Source organism: Bacillus rossius, chromosome 12, assembly GCF_032445375.1.
Source record: "Bacillus rossius redtenbacheri isolate Brsri chromosome 12, Brsri_v3, whole genome shotgun sequence".
Lineage (NCBI taxonomy): Eukaryota > Metazoa > Arthropoda > Insecta > Phasmatodea > Bacillidae > Bacillus > Bacillus rossius.
The window spans coordinates 49,883,722-49,904,646 of record NC_086339.1 but is presented as its reverse complement, the minus strand read 5'-3'; the positions used below and the strand labels follow the sequence as shown (position 1 = coordinate 49,904,646).

General features: G+C 41.1%; 1 protein-coding gene across 1 annotated transcript in view; it reads right to left on the bottom strand.

Moving 5' to 3' along the window:
* LOC134537925 (mutS protein homolog 4-like) overlaps positions 1–20,676 on the bottom strand; it is a 76,260-nt gene extending 55,584 nt beyond the window's left edge. The window contains exons 1-2 of the mRNA XM_063378890.1: positions 20,500–20,676; positions 13,479–13,623 (exon numbers count right to left, since the gene is read on the bottom strand). Of these exons, the coding sequence (XP_063234960.1) occupies positions 13,479–13,623; positions 20,500–20,584 (230 nt within the window). The 5' untranslated portion in view covers positions 20,585–20,676. The remainder of the gene's footprint in view (positions 1–13,478; positions 13,624–20,499) is intronic.
* Between the last annotated feature and the right edge of the window lie 249 nt (positions 20,677–20,925).

Here is a 20,925-nt window from a genome sequence, read left to right as displayed (position 1 = left end):
ACATAGAGTTGGCCTTGAGGACGTATTCAGGACAACCCTTACAGCTACTTGGGGAATGTCAGATACCAGTGGAGTACCAGGGTCAGAAGCTAAATTTGCCTATGGTGGTGGTGGATAGCCAGGGAAAGCCTTTGCCAACGCTGTTGGGACGGAATTGGTTGGCATCCCTGCAATTGGATTGGAAAAATCTGGTTGGAGGCAGGAAAACAAGTAAGGGGGCACACATCCAGGTGCTGGACCAGAATACGTAGTAGTTTGTCCGAGCGAGAAGTAATTGTCAGTAAACTGATGATGGAGTACCAGGGTTTGTTTCGACCATGGCTTGGAGTGATAGCAGGGGTGGAAGCTGATGTGGTGCTAAAGGAAGGAGCGGTACCAGTCTTTTGCAAGGCAAGAAAAGTACCCTTTGCTTGGAAGGCAGCAGTGGAAACGGAGATTGACAGGTTAGTACATGCAGGTGCTATATACCCTGTTAGTAAGTCAGAATGGGCAACACCGGTAGTTTGTGTAAAGAAAAAGAATGGTGGAGTTAGATTGTGTGGTGACTTTAAGGTGACGTTGAATCCAGTAGTGGAAATGGATCATTACCCCTTGCCCAGACCAGCAGATATTTTTAGTGAATTGGCAGGCGGAAATGTTTTCTCTGTCATTGATTTGCAATCCGCATACACTCAGTTGTCAGTTAATATATTGAGTCAGCCATTACTGACCATCAACACACACAAAGGATTGTTTCGATATACACGGTTGCCCTTTGGGTTTTGTAGTGCTCCTTGTATTTTCCAAAAGCAATAGAACAAGTATTGAAAGGTATTGATGGAGTGTATGCGTACCTGGATGATATTCTGGTGGTGGGGTCGAGTGTGGAAGATGGTAGACATAAGTTAGTGGAGGTGTTTAAAAGGCTGCAGGCCTATGGAATCTGCGTTAAGAAGGAAAAGTGTAAGCTGCTGTGCAGAAGCGTGGTTTATTTGGGGCACAAGATATCAAGTGAGGGCATTCAAGCAACCCAAGAGAAGATAAAAGTGATTCAGGAGGCACCAGCCCCTAAGGATATCTCACAGCTGCGCTCATACTTGGGACTACTTCAGTTCTATGGACAATTTATGCCGAACTTGGCAACTGTGTTGCATCCCTTGTATAAATTGTTACGGAAAGATCACCACTGGCAGTGGACGGTTGAATGCGAACAGGCCTTCTTGGAGAGTAAAAAGATGCTTGTGCGGAGTCCTGTGCTGGTGCCCTATGACCCCACCTTGCCCATTGTGGTCACAGCGGATGCTAGCGCATATGGAGTGGGAGCTGTACTAGTGCATGTTATGCATTCAGGTGAGGAGCGGCCGATTGCATTTGCCTCTAAAACCTTATCAAAAGCAGAAGCGGGATATAGTCAGGTGGACAAAGAGGCCCTTAGCTTGGTGTTTGCAGTGAAGAAGTTCCACATGTATCTTTGTGGGAGCAAGTTTGTGTTAGTCACAGATCATCAAGCGTTAACGGCATTGTTTGGAAGAAAACGAGGGGTGCCAGTCATGGCAGCAGCCAGAATTCAGCGCTGGGCTCTGATGTTGGGGGCATATCAGTATGAAGTGAAGTACAAGCAGGGAGGAGCAATTGGACATGCGGATGGGTTATCACGGTTGCCATCGCCACGTGTGGAGGAGGAAAGAGGTGAGCCATGGTTAGGAGAGGAAATATTTTTTTTCGCACCCTTCGAGGACCTCCCGTTGTCAGCATCCGATATTGCGGAAGCTACTCGGAAAGATGCAGTGTTATCGAAGCTTTCCGACATCATTCTACGTGGGTGGCCTAAAACCGTGGCTCCGGAACTGCAGCCGTTTGCAGTCAGGAAGCTAGAGCTGTCGGTGGAGCAGGATTGTGTGATCTGGGGGAGTAGAGTGGTTATCCCGGGGGTGTTGCAGAGCAAAGTTATTCAACTGTTACATGAAGAACATCCAGGCATCACCCGAATGAAGATGTTGGCTCGCAGCTACGTATGGTGGCCGGGTATGGACAGCCAGATTGAGGAAAAGGTGCGACAATGTGAAGTGTGTCAATTGAATCAAAATGCAGCGTCTACAGTACCCCTGCACCAGTGGAGCTGGCCAGGTAGTAGATGGCAACGAGTTCACATGGATTTTGCAGAGCATCACCAGCATAAGTTTTTGATTGTGGTGGATGGGTTTTCAAGGTGGCTGGAAGTATTACCGATGCAGTTCACCACTGCTTTTCATACGGTGGAAAAGTTACGTACCTTGTTTGCAGCATTTGGGTTACCAGAGGTAGTGGTGACTGATAATGGTCCACCTTTCCAGTCTCAGGAGTTTGGTTGTTTTTTAGCATTGAATGGTGTCAAACATGTTCGAAAGCCACCGTATCATCCACAATCAAATGGCGCAGCTGAGAGACAAGTGCAAACAGTCAAGGTAGCGTTAAAACGGCAGTTAAAAGATCAGAGAGGAAAGAGGGGACGCTCTTTACAACATAGGCTGGATGTGTTCGTGTTTGCCTACCGTAACACTCCCCATTCCATTACGAAGAAAACGCCGGCAGAATTATTCCTTCAGCGACAACCACGTACACGTTTGGCCCTGCTTAAACCATCCTTCACAGGTAGGATGACGGAGAAGCAGGAGCACTGTTAACTCAGGCTGGACACAAAACGGGGTCCACTTAGGGAGTTTCAAGAGGGTGAGGCTGTGCTGGTGAAAACAGTGAGAGGAGAAGAGGCAAAGTGGGTGCACGGGGTGGTGACGAAAAGAGTTAGTGAAGTTACTTACCATGTACAGGTGGGAGACATGGTTAAGTTAGTGCACGCAGACCATTTGAAGAAGCGGATTCAGCCAGGAAAGCAGGTGACAGGAAGTGGGGAGGAGCACAAGCAGAGGAAAGAAAGGGTGAATCGCATGAGTTCAGCAGGTAAGCCTACAGTTTCCAGAGAAGTACTAGAGGGGAGAAACACCGGGGTAGGTTTACCTGTGCAGATCCAGCAGCAAGAGGAGGATGCGGAGCCAAGAGGGAGCAGCGCAGCAGAGGGAATAGGAAGTGAAAGTGACGAGGAGCAAGAAGTGTTCAAGGGTTTCCCAGTGTCAACATCAATCAAAACTCCATATCGTAGATATCCAGGTAGATTGGTAAAAGCACCGAAAAGGTTAAATTTATAGGGACAGTTTGAGATGAGAAGGGGAGTGTTGTGTTGTTGACATGAGTGGCGATTGTTTTCTGTGTGTGGGCCAGCGCCAATGAGACAATGGCGGATTGGCAAGCTTAGACTGTTTGTAGCTGTCCTAGTCAGAAGTATAAGTGTGATGAACCATGTGAAGTGTGATGAACTAAATAACACCAGTCAAGTGACATAAGTGATGCAATCTGTAGGCAGAGACAGTATATGTAATTCATTATGTCCACTAAAATTCTGAATGTGGTTAAGTTTCTTAAAATGATTAATATTGTAATTCTATTATTCTGAAGGGTACAGTTTGGTGCTAATGTAAGACTTAACAGTTGGCATGTTTTAATGAAAAAGTTCCAGGTACTTCAATATAATTGATTGTAGGCCCTGTTACTTATGGAAGTAACTTGTGTATAGGAATTTAACTAACATTTTTCTTGACTGTTAAATTTAAAAGACTTCTATCCCAAAATGGAAACTGGTGATAGGAGGGTTGTTTCAAGCCATTAACAAAGGCAAATCACTCTCACATAAAAAAAGGGCTATGAACTATAACAAATTTGATGTGTTTGCTTTATCCTGAAAAGGCAAAGTTTGCAAAAGTTTGTGACACTTGCAGAAAAGAAATAGGTACAATGAAATATGTTAATGAAGTTTTTGACTAGATCTTCAGGGTACCAGCCAGTTCCTTCAAACTCTGCAACAGATCCGAATATGTTTTCCCCTTCACAAACTTTGCAAGCTCTTGATAGTTCTCTTCAAGAAATATGATAATCTCCTTGTAGTGTTACTCAATAGGACTGGATATATATTGGCAGGCCTGCAAGGACAGTCAGCGGTATTTCCTACGCCGGTAGTAATCTCTTGAGTGTTTTCCGCAGTGTGAATCGTCGGGCCGACGTGGTAATCGGCGTCCGCATCAATCATGTGCCGGTAAAACCGGTACCCACGCACAAGTTTTCGAGGTGTGCAACATGGCAACATCGGCACAGTTCCAAATTGTTCCGCCAGAAAATTTTGATTTTCGGGCACTGGCTGACTGGCCCAAATGGATCAAACGTTTTGAACGTTTTCGGATGGTGTCAGAACTCTGCAATAAGTCTGAAGACAGCCAAGTCAACATGTTGCTGTATTGTATGGGTTCCGAGGCGGACAAAATGCTGGAATCATTTGCATTGTCTGCGGAAGATACAAAGAAATACAGTGTAGTGAAATCATGGTTTGATAACTTTTTCATGGTAAAGAAAAACATAATATATGAAAAAGGCAAAATTTTTTAAGAGGTGTCTACGGAGTGGTGAGCCGGCCGATGTTTTTAAGATGGCCGACTCTTGTGACTTGCGGGATCTTAGAGACGAGCTCGTAACGACAGTGTTGGTGATAGGTGTTGATGATAAACTGTCAGAATCACTCCAGATGAACCAAAATCCAATGTCAGCACGAACGGTCACACGGATTCGACAAGCAGAACTGGTACATCAGCAAACCCTTGTCCGGGCACACGACGCCGTGATCGAGACAGTCCAACACAGCAAAAATCAACCAATGTATAAGCGGCGTTACAGATGGACTAAGGAAACAGCGCAGCACGATAAAGCAGGTACAAGTAATGTAAGCGGTTCCAGTACTAACATAACCTCCAAATGTTCCAAATTTGGTGACAAACCAAGTCTTCATTGGTCTAAGTGCCCAGCTAATAAAGTAAAAAGCTATCGCTGTGGACAAGTAGGGCTACGGTAGGTGCTGTGCTCATGGGGAAGTGCAGGAGTTGGAAGGTGAACACAATCTATATCATGCACCTTCACAGCAACCACCATCAGGTCAACGGGAGTATTACTGGGGAGAAGTGGCACTGGAAATTTGTTCACAACCATGGTATGTGAAATTGAAGTTATTTGGGAAAGAATTTTCATCAGGTTGATACAGGGGCTGATGTAACAGTAATTGGAGAGCATGTCTGTCGTGATCTAAATGTAACAATTGGTTCAATGAACAAGAAATTGTTTGAGGCAGGAAAAAAAAGTATTGATGTGGTGGGTACTACAATGGCAACACTGTCCTATGGAAATCAGGAAGTTCTGCAAGAAATTTTTGTGGTCAAACAGCAAATGGTACCGTTACTTGGCCGCCCAGCAATCAAAGTGCTCGATATTATGTCTGTTAAGAAGGCAGAGGATATTATGTATGTTAAGAAGGCAGAGGATATTATGTCTGTTAAGAAGGCAGAGGATATTATGTCTGTTAAGAAGGCAGAGGATATTATGTCTGTTAAGAAGGCAGAGGATATTATGTCTGTTAAGAAGGCAGAGGATATTATGTCTGTTAAGAAGGCAGAGGATATTATGTCTGTTAAGAAGGCAGAGGATATTATGTATGTTAAGAAGGCAGAGGAAGTGACAGTCGAGGCCCTGTTGTATTGACAAATTCTCGTCACTCTTTGAGGGTCTAGGCCAGTTTCAACGGGAGTACAACATTCAGTTGCAGGAAGGGGCTAAGCCATATGCTGTCATAGCACCACGATGTGTTGTTTCCCCTAAGAAACAAGGTAAAAGAAGAACTTGGCAGAATGGTTCATAATGGGGTGATAACATCAGTTGAGGAACCGACAGAATGGTGTACACCAATGAACGTGGTATCAAAAAAGGATGGTTCGGTAAGGATTTGTGTCGGCATCACTTAGTTGAGTAGATTTATACTCAGAGAGAGGCTACAGTTGCCGTCTGTGGAAGAGTCGCTAGTGCAGCTGCAAGATGCCAGGCGGTTTCAGTGTTGGATGCGTCAAGTGAGTTCTGGCAGATCGCGTTGTCGCCAGCTAGTGCAGCATACACAACTTTTATCACACCATTTGGGCGGGATTATTTTAATCAGCTGCCATTTGGGATAAAGTCAGGCCCGGAGCACTACCAGCGACAAATGCAGCGCCTGGTGTTGTGAACCAGGCAGATGACATTCTAGTTTGTGGCCGCACTGCAGAAGAACATGACCAACGGCTGGAAGCGGTGCTAGGTAAATTAGTGGTGCATGGCGTTACCCTCAACAAGGCTAAATGTCGGTTTCGAGTGAAGACTGTGAAGTTCCTAGGTCATGTCATATCAGAAGATACTGTGGGGCCTGATGCGGACAAGACCAAAGTTATTAGTGACATGCCTGAACCGACTAATGTGACGGAAGTCAGAAGATTTTTCGGCATGGTTACGTATTTAATGAAGTTCATTCTCAACCTATCTGAAAAACTCAGCCACTACAAGTCTTGTTATGTCAAGATACAGACTGGGTGTGGGATGAACCACAGCGCCAGGCAGTGAAGAAACTGAAGGAGGAAATAGCCCAACTCTCCAGGTTAGCTCTTTATCAACAGGGTGCATAATTAGAGTTCTGGCAGATGCATTCTCCTTTGGCTTAGGAAGTGTATTGAAGTAATATCAACTAGGTGCATGGAAACCAGTGGCATTTGCATCTCGAAGCCTGAGTGAGGTAGAATCACGATATACTCAAGTTGAAAAGGAGGCATTGGCAAGTACCTGGCCTGCCAGAAGTTCAGAGATTATGTGTTGGGCACAAGGTTCATAATATTGACTGACCACAAACTGTTAGTGCAACTGCTGACTTCTACACCACTGAGTTAACAGCGAGGCTGCAGAGGATAAGGATGTGTCTTATGTGTTATGACTATACTGTCAAACATGTTGTAGGGAAGAAGTTCTTTGTACCGGATGCAATGTCAAGAGCTCCTGTTGATCAGCCAGGTGAGGGGCACTGTGACATTTTGGAAGAAGAGTTGTTTGTGGAAGCTGTCGTACGGGAAACACCATTTTCAGACGCGCTTCAAACCATCACAGAAGCACAGGAAAGAGATGAGAAATGTCAGGTTCTGAAGGACAATATATTGCAAGGCTTTAGTAGCAAACACTCCCACTTCTGGCAGTTCAGAGGACAGTTAACGTATTATAAAAGGCTCACGCATATTCATCCCCAGACATTTACGTTCAGACATACTGGCCACATGGATAAAGTCAAGTGTTGACGTCGGGGCACAAGTGTCTGTATGGTGGCCAGGTATTGCTACAGATATCAAGAGTATGGTCGAAAACTTTCAACAGTGTTTACAACAGAGGACCCAGCGGGCTGAGCCACTACAGCCTTCGACACTGCCAGGTAGCCAATGGATGCTTGTCGGAATGGACATCTTCGAATTGGCCCGTGCACACTATCTTGTTGACATCGTCCGGGGCTACGCCCAGCTCGATATGCCATCACACCCCGCCACTCCACTCCTTCCCTGGCGTTTGAATCTCCCGCCGACATGTGTGTGTGTGCATGTGAGGGCGCCGCGAACCACAGGAAGAGGGCGCAGTAGAATCAGTGCTTCGTACCCTTAAATTATTAGTAATTGGATGTTTGTAATTCGCTTTCCTTTTTAACCCCTGTTATTTTTATAATATTTGTCATTTCAATAATTAACGTAAATTTTAAGTGTCTTGATGACGTATCCTGCAGGCCGCCAGAGACGTAGACTTGCCGAGGCCATAATGCAAAACCGATCTTCACCTTTTATTTAGAACTGCATAATAAATTTCTAATGTAATTCTTATATTTTATAATTCTATGTAAGAGATTAAAGAATAGCTTTTAGGGTTTTCTTGAGTAAGCCTCGGCGCAATACGGCCCGAATAACGGTACCATCCGTTTTGGCGCGCTGCGTCATTGTCTAGCCACCCCGACGGCCATTGCTCGCCCCAGTCGATCTCTAGCGCTCACCGAGGTAGGAAGCACGCCGCACTCCGGGGACTTCAACTTTGATATTCATCTGATCCGGTAATTCTGTCGACTAGTAAGTACTCTAAAACGCTTTCGTGTATCCCCGGGGCCTACCTCGGGAGCCGACTGTTTGATTAATATCTGTTAACTCCGGTAACGGGACTTGAAACTTTCGCGAACAATCTAGCACGGCCACGTGGTGGCCGGCCTCACCTAAGCCTATTGCGCCGTAAGGCTTTTGACTGTTAAACGACGGGACTAGGAGTATGTAAAGAGTTATCGTGCCGATGTGTATGCAAGGCCAATAAAAACCCGGATCCGTATCTTGTGTTGTGATTGACCACGTGAGTGTTACCCGAGTACCTAGGGGCGTGTGGGACGCCTTAAGAGCCCACGGTAGGGATTAAAGCGTGCCCGACGCTGAGAGCGGGCTGTAGGTCTGGTTATTGCATATGCAGTATTCAGGGGAAACGAGTCACATCTCCACACGGGCGACGTCACGCCCTGGGATCGGAGTCTTGCCGGGTCCACGTGCCCCTACACGTGGTGGCGCCCATTAAATTACAGCCTAACATCCGAACAACAACCCCCGGCCACGTCATTGTGTTACAGGATTATTTTTCAAGGTACCTGGAAGTAGTCAGATGGGACCAGCTGACGGCAGAGGCAGTAATTGCACGCGTGAAGAACATATTTACTCGCCACGGGATACCACAAACTGTGCGTACAGACAGTGGTACCCAGTTTACAGCCAAAGAATTCCAACAGTTTGCAAAGGAATATGGGTTCACACAAATTACATCAGGCCCAAAATTTGCACAATCAAATGGCGAAGTAGAGAGTGCAGTAAAAATAGCAAAGAAAATTTTATCCAAAACAACAGATCAAAATCTGGGGTTGCTAGCTTACAGGGCCACTCCATTGGAATCCGACTTTTCACGATCGGAACTATGGTTTGGGAGAAAGTAATGGACCACCTTACCACAAACAATGGCGTCCCTACAACCACAGTGGAACCCATGCATTCTGCAAGAGTTTCGGCAAAAGGATCAGCGCATCAAAGAGAGATATAAGCGCAACTATGACACAAGGCATGGTATTAGTTGAATCCATTACAGCCAGGAGTGAACGTGTAGATTGCCGACCTTGCCAGATATGGCAAGGTACTGCAGCCCGCAAACCAGTTCAGATCACATTTAGTTGAAACGGGGGTTCACAAGGTGTGCAGGAATAGGAAACACTTTAAGTGCGGAAGCCCGACGAGCAGATCCAAGGACATGGGCGTGGGCCATACCAGCCGTCAACAACAGGGTCAGGAGTGACACATGCAGTAGAAAAGAAGCGACTAACTCCCCGAACAGCAGATGAAGCAGATGGGACTGATAAGCATAAGTCATCTTCTCTGAGGTCACCAGCTTCGGGCTCTCCACAAGAGGACCTTCAAGGGCCGGAATCTCCACAAGAAGACTTTCGAGGGTTCACAGAGGAAGAAATACAAGGGTCAGAGAGGAGTATGGGGAATCGCAAGACCAGGAGTGGAAGACAAGTGGTTCGACCAAAACGTCTGGAGCTGTAGAGGCATAGTGCAGGTCGTTCAGTAGTGAAAACAGTGCATAGGGGTAACATCTGTCCAAAGCAGTATAAAGAAAGGGAGATGTAGTGTTAAGTATTCAATTGGACTGCATATATATTGGCAGGCCTGCAAGGACAGTAATGGCGGCGGACCCAACATGAGGACAAGATTTATATAATCTCGGAAATATGTGTACCAATATTGACATAATCCTTTTGACAGGAAGAAAGTGGGATACACAAAATATTCAATAGAAAATTCCAGCAAAAAATATAGAGTGCAGAAGATTCCCACAGTGATACTGAATCTGTAGATGATATAATTTTAAAAACTTAAAAATCTTTTTCCAAAGTTGTACTAGTAGAAATAAAAGGCTTATGATACTAACTCTTTTGCCATGTAAACAACAATGAGACAGATTAAAGTTTCAGGTACATGGTTTGCCGAGCCAGAAAGATTCTAAAAGAAAAAGGGAATTTTATCAACTCCTAAGCAAAGGCCTGGCTAAAGCCTCTCAACTGAGACAGTAAAAATAGTAAGGTGCTTTTATGAAGGGATGAAGACAGCAGGGTTCGGCCTGGAATGAAAGACAGTTTTACTGAAAGATTGTATTGGACGAGATTCACGTGCCTAAACTCTTGATACTCTGTAATCTAGAGGAGGCATACTGCCTATTCAAAGGAAAAATTCCGAGACCTTAAATATGGATTTTCAAAATTTGTTGATTTAACGCAAGAAAAAACTGTACCATAGCTGGTCAGAGTGGTATACATCTGTATGTGTGTGTACCACTCATCAGAACCTAACACTGATGATTGAGAACTCCAGATTACCTTCACCTACAAATAGAGGAATAAAAACCTTCAAGCACTGTCTAGCAAAAGTTATGTGCAGTCCAGGATGTTTGACTGTTATTTGGGTGACTGTGCATGCCACCCTGGAAGGGCAGTTCTCAAACAGCAACATAATTGAAACTTTCACTTATTGTCAGTGGATTTCTGTAGATAGGTGCAATGTGGAAACTATACAGAAAACTGCCTCAGAGTTTGCTGATTCATTTTGTGATTAAGTCTCAGTTTTGCTATGTCATTATTTAATTGCACAACAACAAAATTGATTCATGAACTACACAAAAGAATATTTGTCATATTAAGAGTTGGCTGTGGTTTGCGACTTCTCAGAGAATCATTCATTTGCGGTTCAGGATGAAGCCCAGGGATACAGCTGGACAAATGACCAAGCAACTGTGTGTATTACAAGTGTTTTGTTTTGTTCTCTCTTTTTATTTTACACTTGTCTCTCGATACATACATTGTACAAGCACCTCATGTACATCACCCGCCGCCATCATTACCCACACTCACTGCCAACCTCACACCTCTAACATACCTGACGTCACGTCTTTCACTTACACATATACAACAACAAGAACTCTGAAGGGAAGCTGAGCTTTTTTGTGATTTCTGACTGTCTGGAACACAACACTTGCTGTTTCAGAAGAAACTTTTAAACTTTTTGAAGCATGGATTAAAGAAAACTCCCAAAAAGATATTCTATTTTTCAGATGAGTCTGGTGCAAAGTATAAAAGAACAACTTTCTGAACTTGTGCCAACACAAGAAAGACTTTCTTAATGATTCAGAATGGCATCTTTTAGCAACAGCACATGGGAAAGGGCTATGTGATGGTATTGGAGGCACCATTAAGAAATTGGCAGAACCTGCAATTCTTCTAAAGCCATATGAAGACCAGATAACGACCCCAAGAAGACTCTATGACTGGGCAAAAGAAAACATTTTGGGTATTATCTTTACCTTTGCAACACAAGAAGAATACATTGCAACAGAAGAATTATTGACAAATAGGTTCAGATCTTCATGTACAATTTTTGGTACCATTAAACTACATACTTTTAAACCATTAAAGGGTAAAATGAAAGTTTTAGCAAAATCTTTTTCTTCTGCTGAAACCTGCATTGAGTGTTCTGTGGCATCTAAAGACATACTGGTTCTAAGTGAGATATCTGGTTATGTAGTAGCAGTGTACAGCAACAGATGGTGGCTGGCTTATGTTTTGGCAAAAAGACGAAAAAGCAGATGAAGTCAAACTGACATTTTTACACCCTGCAGGACCATCTTGACATCGTCCGGGCCTACGGCCCCCTGTAAGTCCGATATGCCACCGCCCAAACACCATCCACCCTCCATTCAAACCTCCCGCCTACCCGTGCGTACGTGTGCGTGCGTGTGTGCTCGCCCGGCAAGAGGGCGCTGTCGAGCCAGTGCGCCGCACCCCTAAAAACATAAGTATATATAATTGTGTTCTTTGTTTTTATATTCTCTAAGTGCAACGTGACAGGAGATCGGCCGGGAGAGTTCTATGTACTTTTATTTTTTAACTAATGTATTAAAATATCATAGCGTTTCCGGACATTCCCGAGGAAACTCGAAGCCAGACAATAATTAAATTGAAATCTTAATAATTATAATTGATACAATCTTTTCTCTTCATTCAAAAATTGTTATATAATTTTCAATACATTCTTGTCATGTTAATTTAGTTTCCCGTGGCACGAATTCGCTAATATCTATTAACGGCAATTGTTTCGGCGGGAGGACGCCATGTTAGTCGAGCGAGCCATGATCTCAGCCCAGTCTTCCGCCATCAACGACCGAGAGCAGACGCATCAGCACTCCGGGGACCTCACCGCTTGTATTCTCTGTTAAGTAATTCTGTTAACTTTAATTTCATCTCAATCGCTTTCTTTTAGTCCTTGGAGCAGCTCTGGGTCGGGGGACTGCTTTATTAATTAATTTACAGCCAGTCTCGGTCTTTTTTCTTTGTACTACGTAATTCAATATGTGACCACGTGGTGGCTCATCACCTATAAACCGATTCGTGCCGCGGGCGTTTTGCATAGCTTCAACCGTGTATGTGTGTGAGCTGAATTAGCGGAATAAATCAGGTGTATGAATTTAACGTATTATTCTTTTATTTTCAATCTGTGTGACCACGTGGAGAGTGACGGCGTGTGGGACGCCTGAGAGCCCACTTCGTAGGAAAAAGCGTGCCCGACGCTGAGAGCGGGCAGGAATTAGTGCTAGATGTTTTCAAGGGGGGATATCACGTCTCACATGGGCGACGTCACGCCCTGAGTTAGGAGTCTCACCGGGTCCACGTGCCGTACCACATGGTGGCGCCCACTAGCAATCCACCGTAAAGCCGACCGATCGACCCCCCCCCCCCCCCCGCATCAATCTCAATCGTTCTCTTATCCCACAGCATCTGACATTCCCTAGATTTCATCAGCAGGCATCCTGTGTAATGTTCACCCAGTCACTCCCACGGGCCGAACATACAATCTTTCTGGCAACGAAGTACAAAAAGCCAATCAGATTTTTCAAAGTTTCAGGGTACAATGAAGGCACTACATGTTAGAATTGGTTAGCAGCAAACATTGGTACTTTTAAATACCTGCTGTTAATGTATATCACAGATTTATGCCTCATATCTTATGAACCCATTATGACCCCAAAATGATTTTTAATACATAAAATAATAGAACAACCAAATTTTGGGATTTTTTAAAATTTTTAAAATCATCACTTTTTTTAAATTCAAATTTGGATATTTCAATTATATTTATTTGTATTTTTTAATGAGGCAGTTGTAAAGCCCATTAAAAAATATTTAAAATAGGCCCAATTTGAGCTTTCTAACATCAACCGTTACCAAATTACATATATTTTGGTAGATCAGAAACATGCAAAGTTTTTATATTTTGAATATTTTGTTAATTAATTTTTAAAAACACTCAAAAAATCTATATATATAATTTTTTTTTCTTCATTTTCATCATGTATGTAAGCTATAGGTATACCAAAAAAATTTTGAAATGTAAGAGGGTCAGGTTGAATTGAAATAAAAACTGTGCTGATTTGACTTGAAATGACGCAGATGTCAACAATGAAGGCACTACCTCTGCAGCGGAGTCTTGAACCTGTCGCTGTTTGCGCTGGTGGACTTGGATGTAGACGTCCTGGGCGCAGTGGACGTGGAAGACGGTCGGGCACGCACCAGAGTGTCCTGTGCGCTCCTGCTCACAGGCGCTGGGCGGCGCGGCACTGTACACGCACAACCACGCACTCTACTCTCTCAGCCATGTCAGCTTCAGTCTGGCTCGCCTACCTCAGGCCTCAGTTGGTGAGCTGCCCTACCAATCCTAAATAGTATGTATTTTTTAACTGCTATAAAATATTTGTTTAGTTGTAATATTTACAAACTGCTGTTAGTATTGTGAAACTAACACCATGGACTAATGCCAAATGTGTCAATGACATGTGTCTACACAACCGTTAAGTCAGCCAGAAACTACATGACTATCATCAAAAGTACTAGGTACCTTATTCTATAAACACAACTTGTGGTGTATGTAAAAATATAAATATAGAGAAACCTTTCAAGAAGGATTGTGTAAGTTTTACCTGTTGACGAAAGCAGGTTTGATTTTAGACAATATCTGTGCAATCGTCAACTTTTTAAGAAGTTTTCCTGGTTAGTATGCAAATATATTTTTTTTATGATTAGAATTTTCTAAATAGGTTTATCTTCAAAAATATACTGGCCAAGTGTTTGCAAATATGTACAGTTTAACAACAAATTTGTTTAGAGCTGAAAGTGAAGGGCTGGGCTCTTTGCTGTTATCTGGCCTGGATATCAAGATGTCTCTGTGAGGGCCTGCTTGTAACTAGTTAATTCTATACAAGTTTCAAATGAAAGATAATGAATAAGTTATATATGTACAACAACAAAAATGAAACAAATTAAATAAAAATTCTTTATTTTTCATTATAAATCTTTAAACTGGCTGGGCACTGAGTGAATGGTTGCTGGCAAAAATTGATACACGTGAAAAAAATTAGTGAAAAAAGTTAATAAAAATATTTGATTTTTCTGTGATTATGAGACAGATGAATAAAAAAAAAGGAGGCAAATTTCTTACGTTGCTACTTTTCTGTAAATATTATGTATAAAAATGAATGTTTGTGTGTTTCTCTTCCATGCGTTCGTGCAATTTAGTCAAAACTTTGCACACTTGACCTTCGAAATTCCCATTCCCCGTTCCCAAACTTAGAACAATACTTCAACACTACTTGATGAGATTTTGTTCACTTTTAATTCAAAATAAGGGTAAAATTACTGACTGTAATTAATTTTTCAAAAAGATCCGGGTCACAGTCTGCACCCCATAAAAAAAAAATTTGTACTTTTTGATACAAGTTAGCACTCTTTGCATTTAAATTAATGGGGAAATAAATGTCCTCAACTGATTCAGAAAAAAGGTCAATATCCAAAAACCACCCCCATTTTCTCCCTTTAAGGCAGAAATTTGGTACTTCTTGATGAAGATTTGGACACATGGCATTCAAAATAAGAAGAATATGAATGTTCAACATACAGGGTGCCCGAAAAGTCTTTCCCTGTTACACAAATTTATAACTTCGGCTAGACGTACTATAAAAATATGAAAGTGGTGTCAAAATGTTAGGTCAAAACTCAAGTTTTTTTGTTATAGGTTCGCAGTATGTGTGCAGTGTCTGAGGTGTGGTGCCCAGGAAGCTGGACATGATTACCAATCAGGAGAAAGCGCAGTGTGTTCTGTGATACCACGAGACACCATCACCAACAGGGCAAAGAAACTTCCAGACCACAAATGGAAAGATTCCCCCTGATGTCAAGATGAAAAGTTCATGACCACAGGATCGGTTGCTGACCTTCCGAAGTCTGGTCGACCATCAACCTCAGCTGAATGGGTGGAAGCTGTGAGACAGTCATTTCTGCAAAGTCAAAAGAAATCGGTGCGAAGGGCCTCACGTGAATTACAGATGCCAAAAAGTTCTCTCCACTATATCTTACACAAACGTTTAATGTTTTGTGCATACAAAGTGTAAATCGTTCAGGCTCTGTTGCCCAATCACAGTACACGTCGATATGACTTTGCAGTCGAAATGTTATCACGTGTGGAGGATGATAATGGCTATCTCCAACGAAATGCCTTTTCTGGCGAGGCAACCTTTTTTGTCAGTGGAGTAGTGAATCGCCATAAAGTGCGCATTTGGGGTTCACAGCCCCCTGGCGAGGTGATGGAGTGTACGAGAGGAAGTCCAAAAATGAATGTTTGGTGCGTGCTATTGCATGACAGAATTATCGGGCCATTCTTCATTGTTGAGCCAACCATCACATCTCCAGTGTATTTGGACATGTTACAACTTTATGTTGTTCCTCAGCTACTTGAGTATCACCCCGATGTTATGTTTCAACAAGACGGTGCACCACCTCATTGGGGTTTGCAGGTCCGTGCCTATCTTGATATGACCTTTCCTGGACGATGGATCGGTTGTGATGGACCAATGGTTTGGCCTCTACGCTCTCCTGACATAACCCCATTAGACTTCTTTTTATGGGGGTATGTCAAGGACGAGGTCTACCGAACACATGTACAAGATATATTGCAACCCTGCGATAACGGATAACCCGAGTCATTTAATCGATCCCTCCAATGATGTTGGCTAACGTGTGGAGGGAATTGAATATTGACTGGATGTGCTACGTGCTACCAAAGGTGCTCATGTGGAAGTGTACTGATGTTTGAAAAAAACTTGGATAGTTTCTCAACATTTTGTCACCAGTTTCATATTTTTATCTTACTTCTAGCCGATGTTATTAATTTGTGTAATCAGGGAAAGAATTTTCGGACACCCTGTATAATTTATGAAAATGTGTAAGGTCACTGCCTAAATGATATTTTGTAAAACCACCTCATCCCACTTTTTCATCCCTTAAAGCATAATATTGTAACACATAAATAAAATAAGGCACAATTAATGTTAAAATCAATAGGAAATTTACTGTATTATCTGATTTCAAAATAGCCACCCCCATCTTCCTGTCCACCTGTGGTTTCACAAACATCCCCCCCCCCCCCCCAATCAACCCTTCCCAACCCTTAAAACAGGATATTGGTATTTCCTTATGATATTAGGCACACTTGGCATTAAAATTAATAGAAAGATACCCCCTATGTTCGAAATAAAAAAAATTCTTCCATCCCCCGTCTACATGATATTCCTAAAAACCACCCACCTCTACCTTTCCCATCACTTAAAGTACACCTATCCCTCACTTAGCACGACTAATTTGTTGCTAAAAATGCTCGTGTTATCCGAAATCGCGTATTATGAAGCATTAGTTTCCATAAATAGCAAGGCTAATTTATTTAATGTGTTTCAAAATTGTGTAGGAAAATATACTTTACGTAATATAAATGCGTAGAATAAAACTCAACTATTAATATGTCACACCATTTATTTTTATATGCCTCCCATTGCACTTTGTATGACAAATAAAACACTGTGTAACGGGAGATACGTGGTTATGTACTTTATCAGTCGGTTCGCTGACTTGCCCGCCTGGGCGTGACCTTCAACTCACAGCGGGTACCTTTCCAAACCATCCTTTACTGAGAGTGAAACTGATATTACTGTCCGGATAATTAAATTTCAATTTTTCAAAAAATTAAAGTGCTTATTCACGTACCACCACCTGGTTCACACCAATTCTGTCAAAGCCAATGGTTATTTTTTTTATTGCAACATTCATTTAACAACCTTTTCCACGTGATTCATCTATTCATTTCTGTTCCGGTATCTAATGTCAAATATATTCCCGCTAGTACAACCAACAGCATCAGACTTATATAAACTTTTGGTAAGAGACCATATTTCGTACATTGTGCGCACAGTTGACTTGCTTAAAACTAAAGTGCGACCAACATAAGTGTGGCCTTCATGACAATCTGCATGCCGTAATACTTCTAGTTTTGTCTCAAAAACATGATCACGATGCATTATGAGTGATCAAGCACGTACAGTTACCGGCAGCTGAATGGGCAGACGTTGCTTTCGTTTGAGTGAATTCTCTGCCACTGGCTAGACCGAGTTCACGGCCCGGTCTGTGGCCAGGCGACAACGGTACGGCACAGCGGAATACATGCGGACGTAAAAAACATTTGGTCCTTCACACTCCATTGCCGCAATTTAACTTGCCATAGCTAATGTTTGCACAACAGCCGATAGCGTAGTCAGACCTGCGCACACATCTTTCCCCCCCTTGTTTGGCTAAATTTATTCCACGGCACATCTGTTGTTTACAGGAGTTGAAACAGACTTTGTGGCGTCGTGATCAACTTTTTTTTTGCCTGCGGAGATTTCGTGGTAACTGAAATTTACAGACGTGCTATTCAAGACTGGGTCAGTAAAATTCACATTACGCTAAATGAATCCGCGCAATCTGACGACGTGCTAAGTGAGGACATAGGATAGGTGTAATGTACTGGTACAACTTGATAACATCATGCACATGATGTTCAAAAGAAGAGGAAAATTACTATCTATACCTGAATTTTATTAAAAAAAAAATGTTTATTGAATGTGTGGTATTTTAATGACTACCCCATCTCTCTTTCCCACCTTTTAAGATGAATTATTCACACTTGATGTTAAAAATAAAATACCTGTTAAACTTCCCCAATTCCACTTTACCACCCCTCAGAGACAGTTTTTGGCTCTCCTTAATACATGAACAAAAAAGAGGAAATTCATTATCAACATCCAACTTTAGAAAAAGGAGTTAACTGAAAACAGGATAATATGAAAAACCCGTATTTTTCTTTCCAAACCTTTAAACCCTGCTAGATGAAATTTCGCACACTTAACATAAACAATAGAACACTACTATCTACATCTGATTTCAACAAAAAGTTAATTGAATACATGAGATTTTGAAACACTACTTTCCTCCCACTCCCTCCATAAACCATCCTTTCCTCATAACAATTTTCTACCCCTAAAACAGAATTTAGGCAAAAGTTAATTAAATTTAGATGATTGGTGATAAAATTAATAAGACAATATTTCAGTCTACAGCCGGTTTTAAAAAAATTATTTAAAAATTATTTTTTAAACATTGAAGAAGTTCCTCTATTTACCTTGAAAACAGAATCTCAAATTTCCTACTGGTTTCTGAGAAATTAGTTAGGTTACATCAGGAAGCCTGTGCATTGTCGTAGTCACTACAATTTTGTGTTTGAATTGTGTTACCGATCCTGTGGTTCTCCATACATAGGAAAGTGTATATTTTTTATCTGGATTTTGTGATGCAGTAGAAGGTAAATAAATTTTTTTTAAAAAAGTGAGTCCCTACTGTACACCCAAACACAAGCATCAACCCTTGACAGATATGTTTTCTTCAAGATAGCACATAACCTTACATGAAAAAATAATTGTCATTACATCTATCAAATGTAATAATGCCTGTTTTCATGTCAGGTTAAGTGGTGTCAAAGTAACAATTTGGCACTCCAGCTGCCATACTGCAAAAAAACATCCCTGTCAAGGTTTGATGCTTGGATTTGGATGCACAGTAAGGACTCACAATTACTTTTTTTTTGGTAAATATGTAGTGTACGGATTATCGTCAAAAATTTTTTAAAAATCTGAAATAACTTTCATTATATGCTCTTTTATGTCCTCTTTTCATTACAGCCTACAGAGATAAGAAATTCCAAATACTTTAGGAGATATTGAATTTTTTAATTTTCATATTTGGGCGATATTTGTTAAAAAAGAAAAAAAAAAAATTCCGAAAATACTTTTATTCTGTGCTCTTTAACTTCCTCTTTTCATTAAACCCGGCGGAGATAAGAAATTCCAAATACTTAAGAGATATCGAATTTTTTTAATTTTCATCCTGTGCACTCATGCAGCATTCAGCATTGTTGCTTGTTTACGAGTATGATAATTTTTTTTTTCGCGACGTAGGTGAACGACTACATTATTTTCTACTAATGGCAAAGGAATTGTACCCGCCTCTAACTTAGATGAGTTTTTAACATTTAAAATTTTAATGTTTTATTTGTTGCGCAAGTAATACGTAAGTAAAAAGAAAATTACGTGAGTTCCTACTGTTCATCTTTTGTCCCGGTTTGTTAGGTCAGGTCAGCTACATTATAAATACTTTAAAACTAAACAACCATTAAAATTAATTTTATTATTTTTAATGTCCGTTCAGTTTCAAAGTATTTATAATGTAGCTGACCTGACCTAATCTACCTTTGTCCCATTTTGTTAGGACAGGTCAGTTACATTATAAATACTTCAAACTATACAAGTAAAATAAATTGATATTATTTTTAATTTCCGTTTATTTTGAAGTATGTATAATATAACTAACCTTACCTAATGGGAAATTTCTGTTATTTATGCATTCACGCACACACGGCAAAATATAAAATTGCACCGGGCGAATGATTACATACCTAGGTCTTGTATTGAAAAATAAGAACGGCGATATCTCCAAAAGTAATTGGAATTTCTTATATCCGCAGGCTGTAATTAAAAGAGGACGTAAAAGAGCATATAATGAAAGTTATTTCAGATTTTTTTAAATTTTTTGACGATAATCCGTACACTACATATTTAGCTTTTTTTTTAACATTTACTTTCCACTGCGTTACAAAATCCAAATACAAAGTATACAAGTTCTTATACATGGAGAACAGGATTGACATCGTAATAAAAGCCAAAAAGTTAGTGGTATTTCACGAATATGGAAAAAAACGTATGGTTTAATTTCTCTAGAAAACTCGTGCGTAATAATGCCCAAAACATTTTTTTTATTTATAATTAGTTAAGATTGAAGTGTGTAAAAGGAAAACAACGCAGAGATAGTGTTGCATGTCTTGTGTTTAGTTTTTATTATAATAACTGTGCTGTTTACTGAATTTAATATTAAGGATGCATGACATTCAAGCGGCAGCACATCATTCATTGTAGCATGAAGACAATTTGGCACCAGCAAAGCATTTGCACCAGCGCAGTAGCAACAGTTATCGCCGTTACATTATAGTGGGATTGATGTTACATATTTATAAAATATCTTACCTGTAAACGTTGGCCTTCCTCTACCTTTTATTTTCATATTTGTTTGAAATCTGTTTAAATATGTATCACTCTGTGTAACGTTCATTGTAAATATTAAAGTGAAACTTAACCGGGAATAATATCAATCAGTTCGCAGCCCGCGTACCCTGCTGACATTTCTCCCTTTGAAACGAATATGCAGGAAAAAATAAAATTCCCTTCAAATTCAAATTATTCTCGAACCTAGAAAAAAAACGTAAAGGGATATATTACAGTGACACCAACAAATTGTTGAAAAGTAAAAAAATATTTATGACCCTCGAACTTCCGAAAAAAGCAAATGGTTTAAAAATTTTATTTCCTTACTTAACTGGGACTTTTTTTTTAATGGCTACATATCAACTACAACCAAAACTGTATCCATACTAAATATTCATCATTGTATAT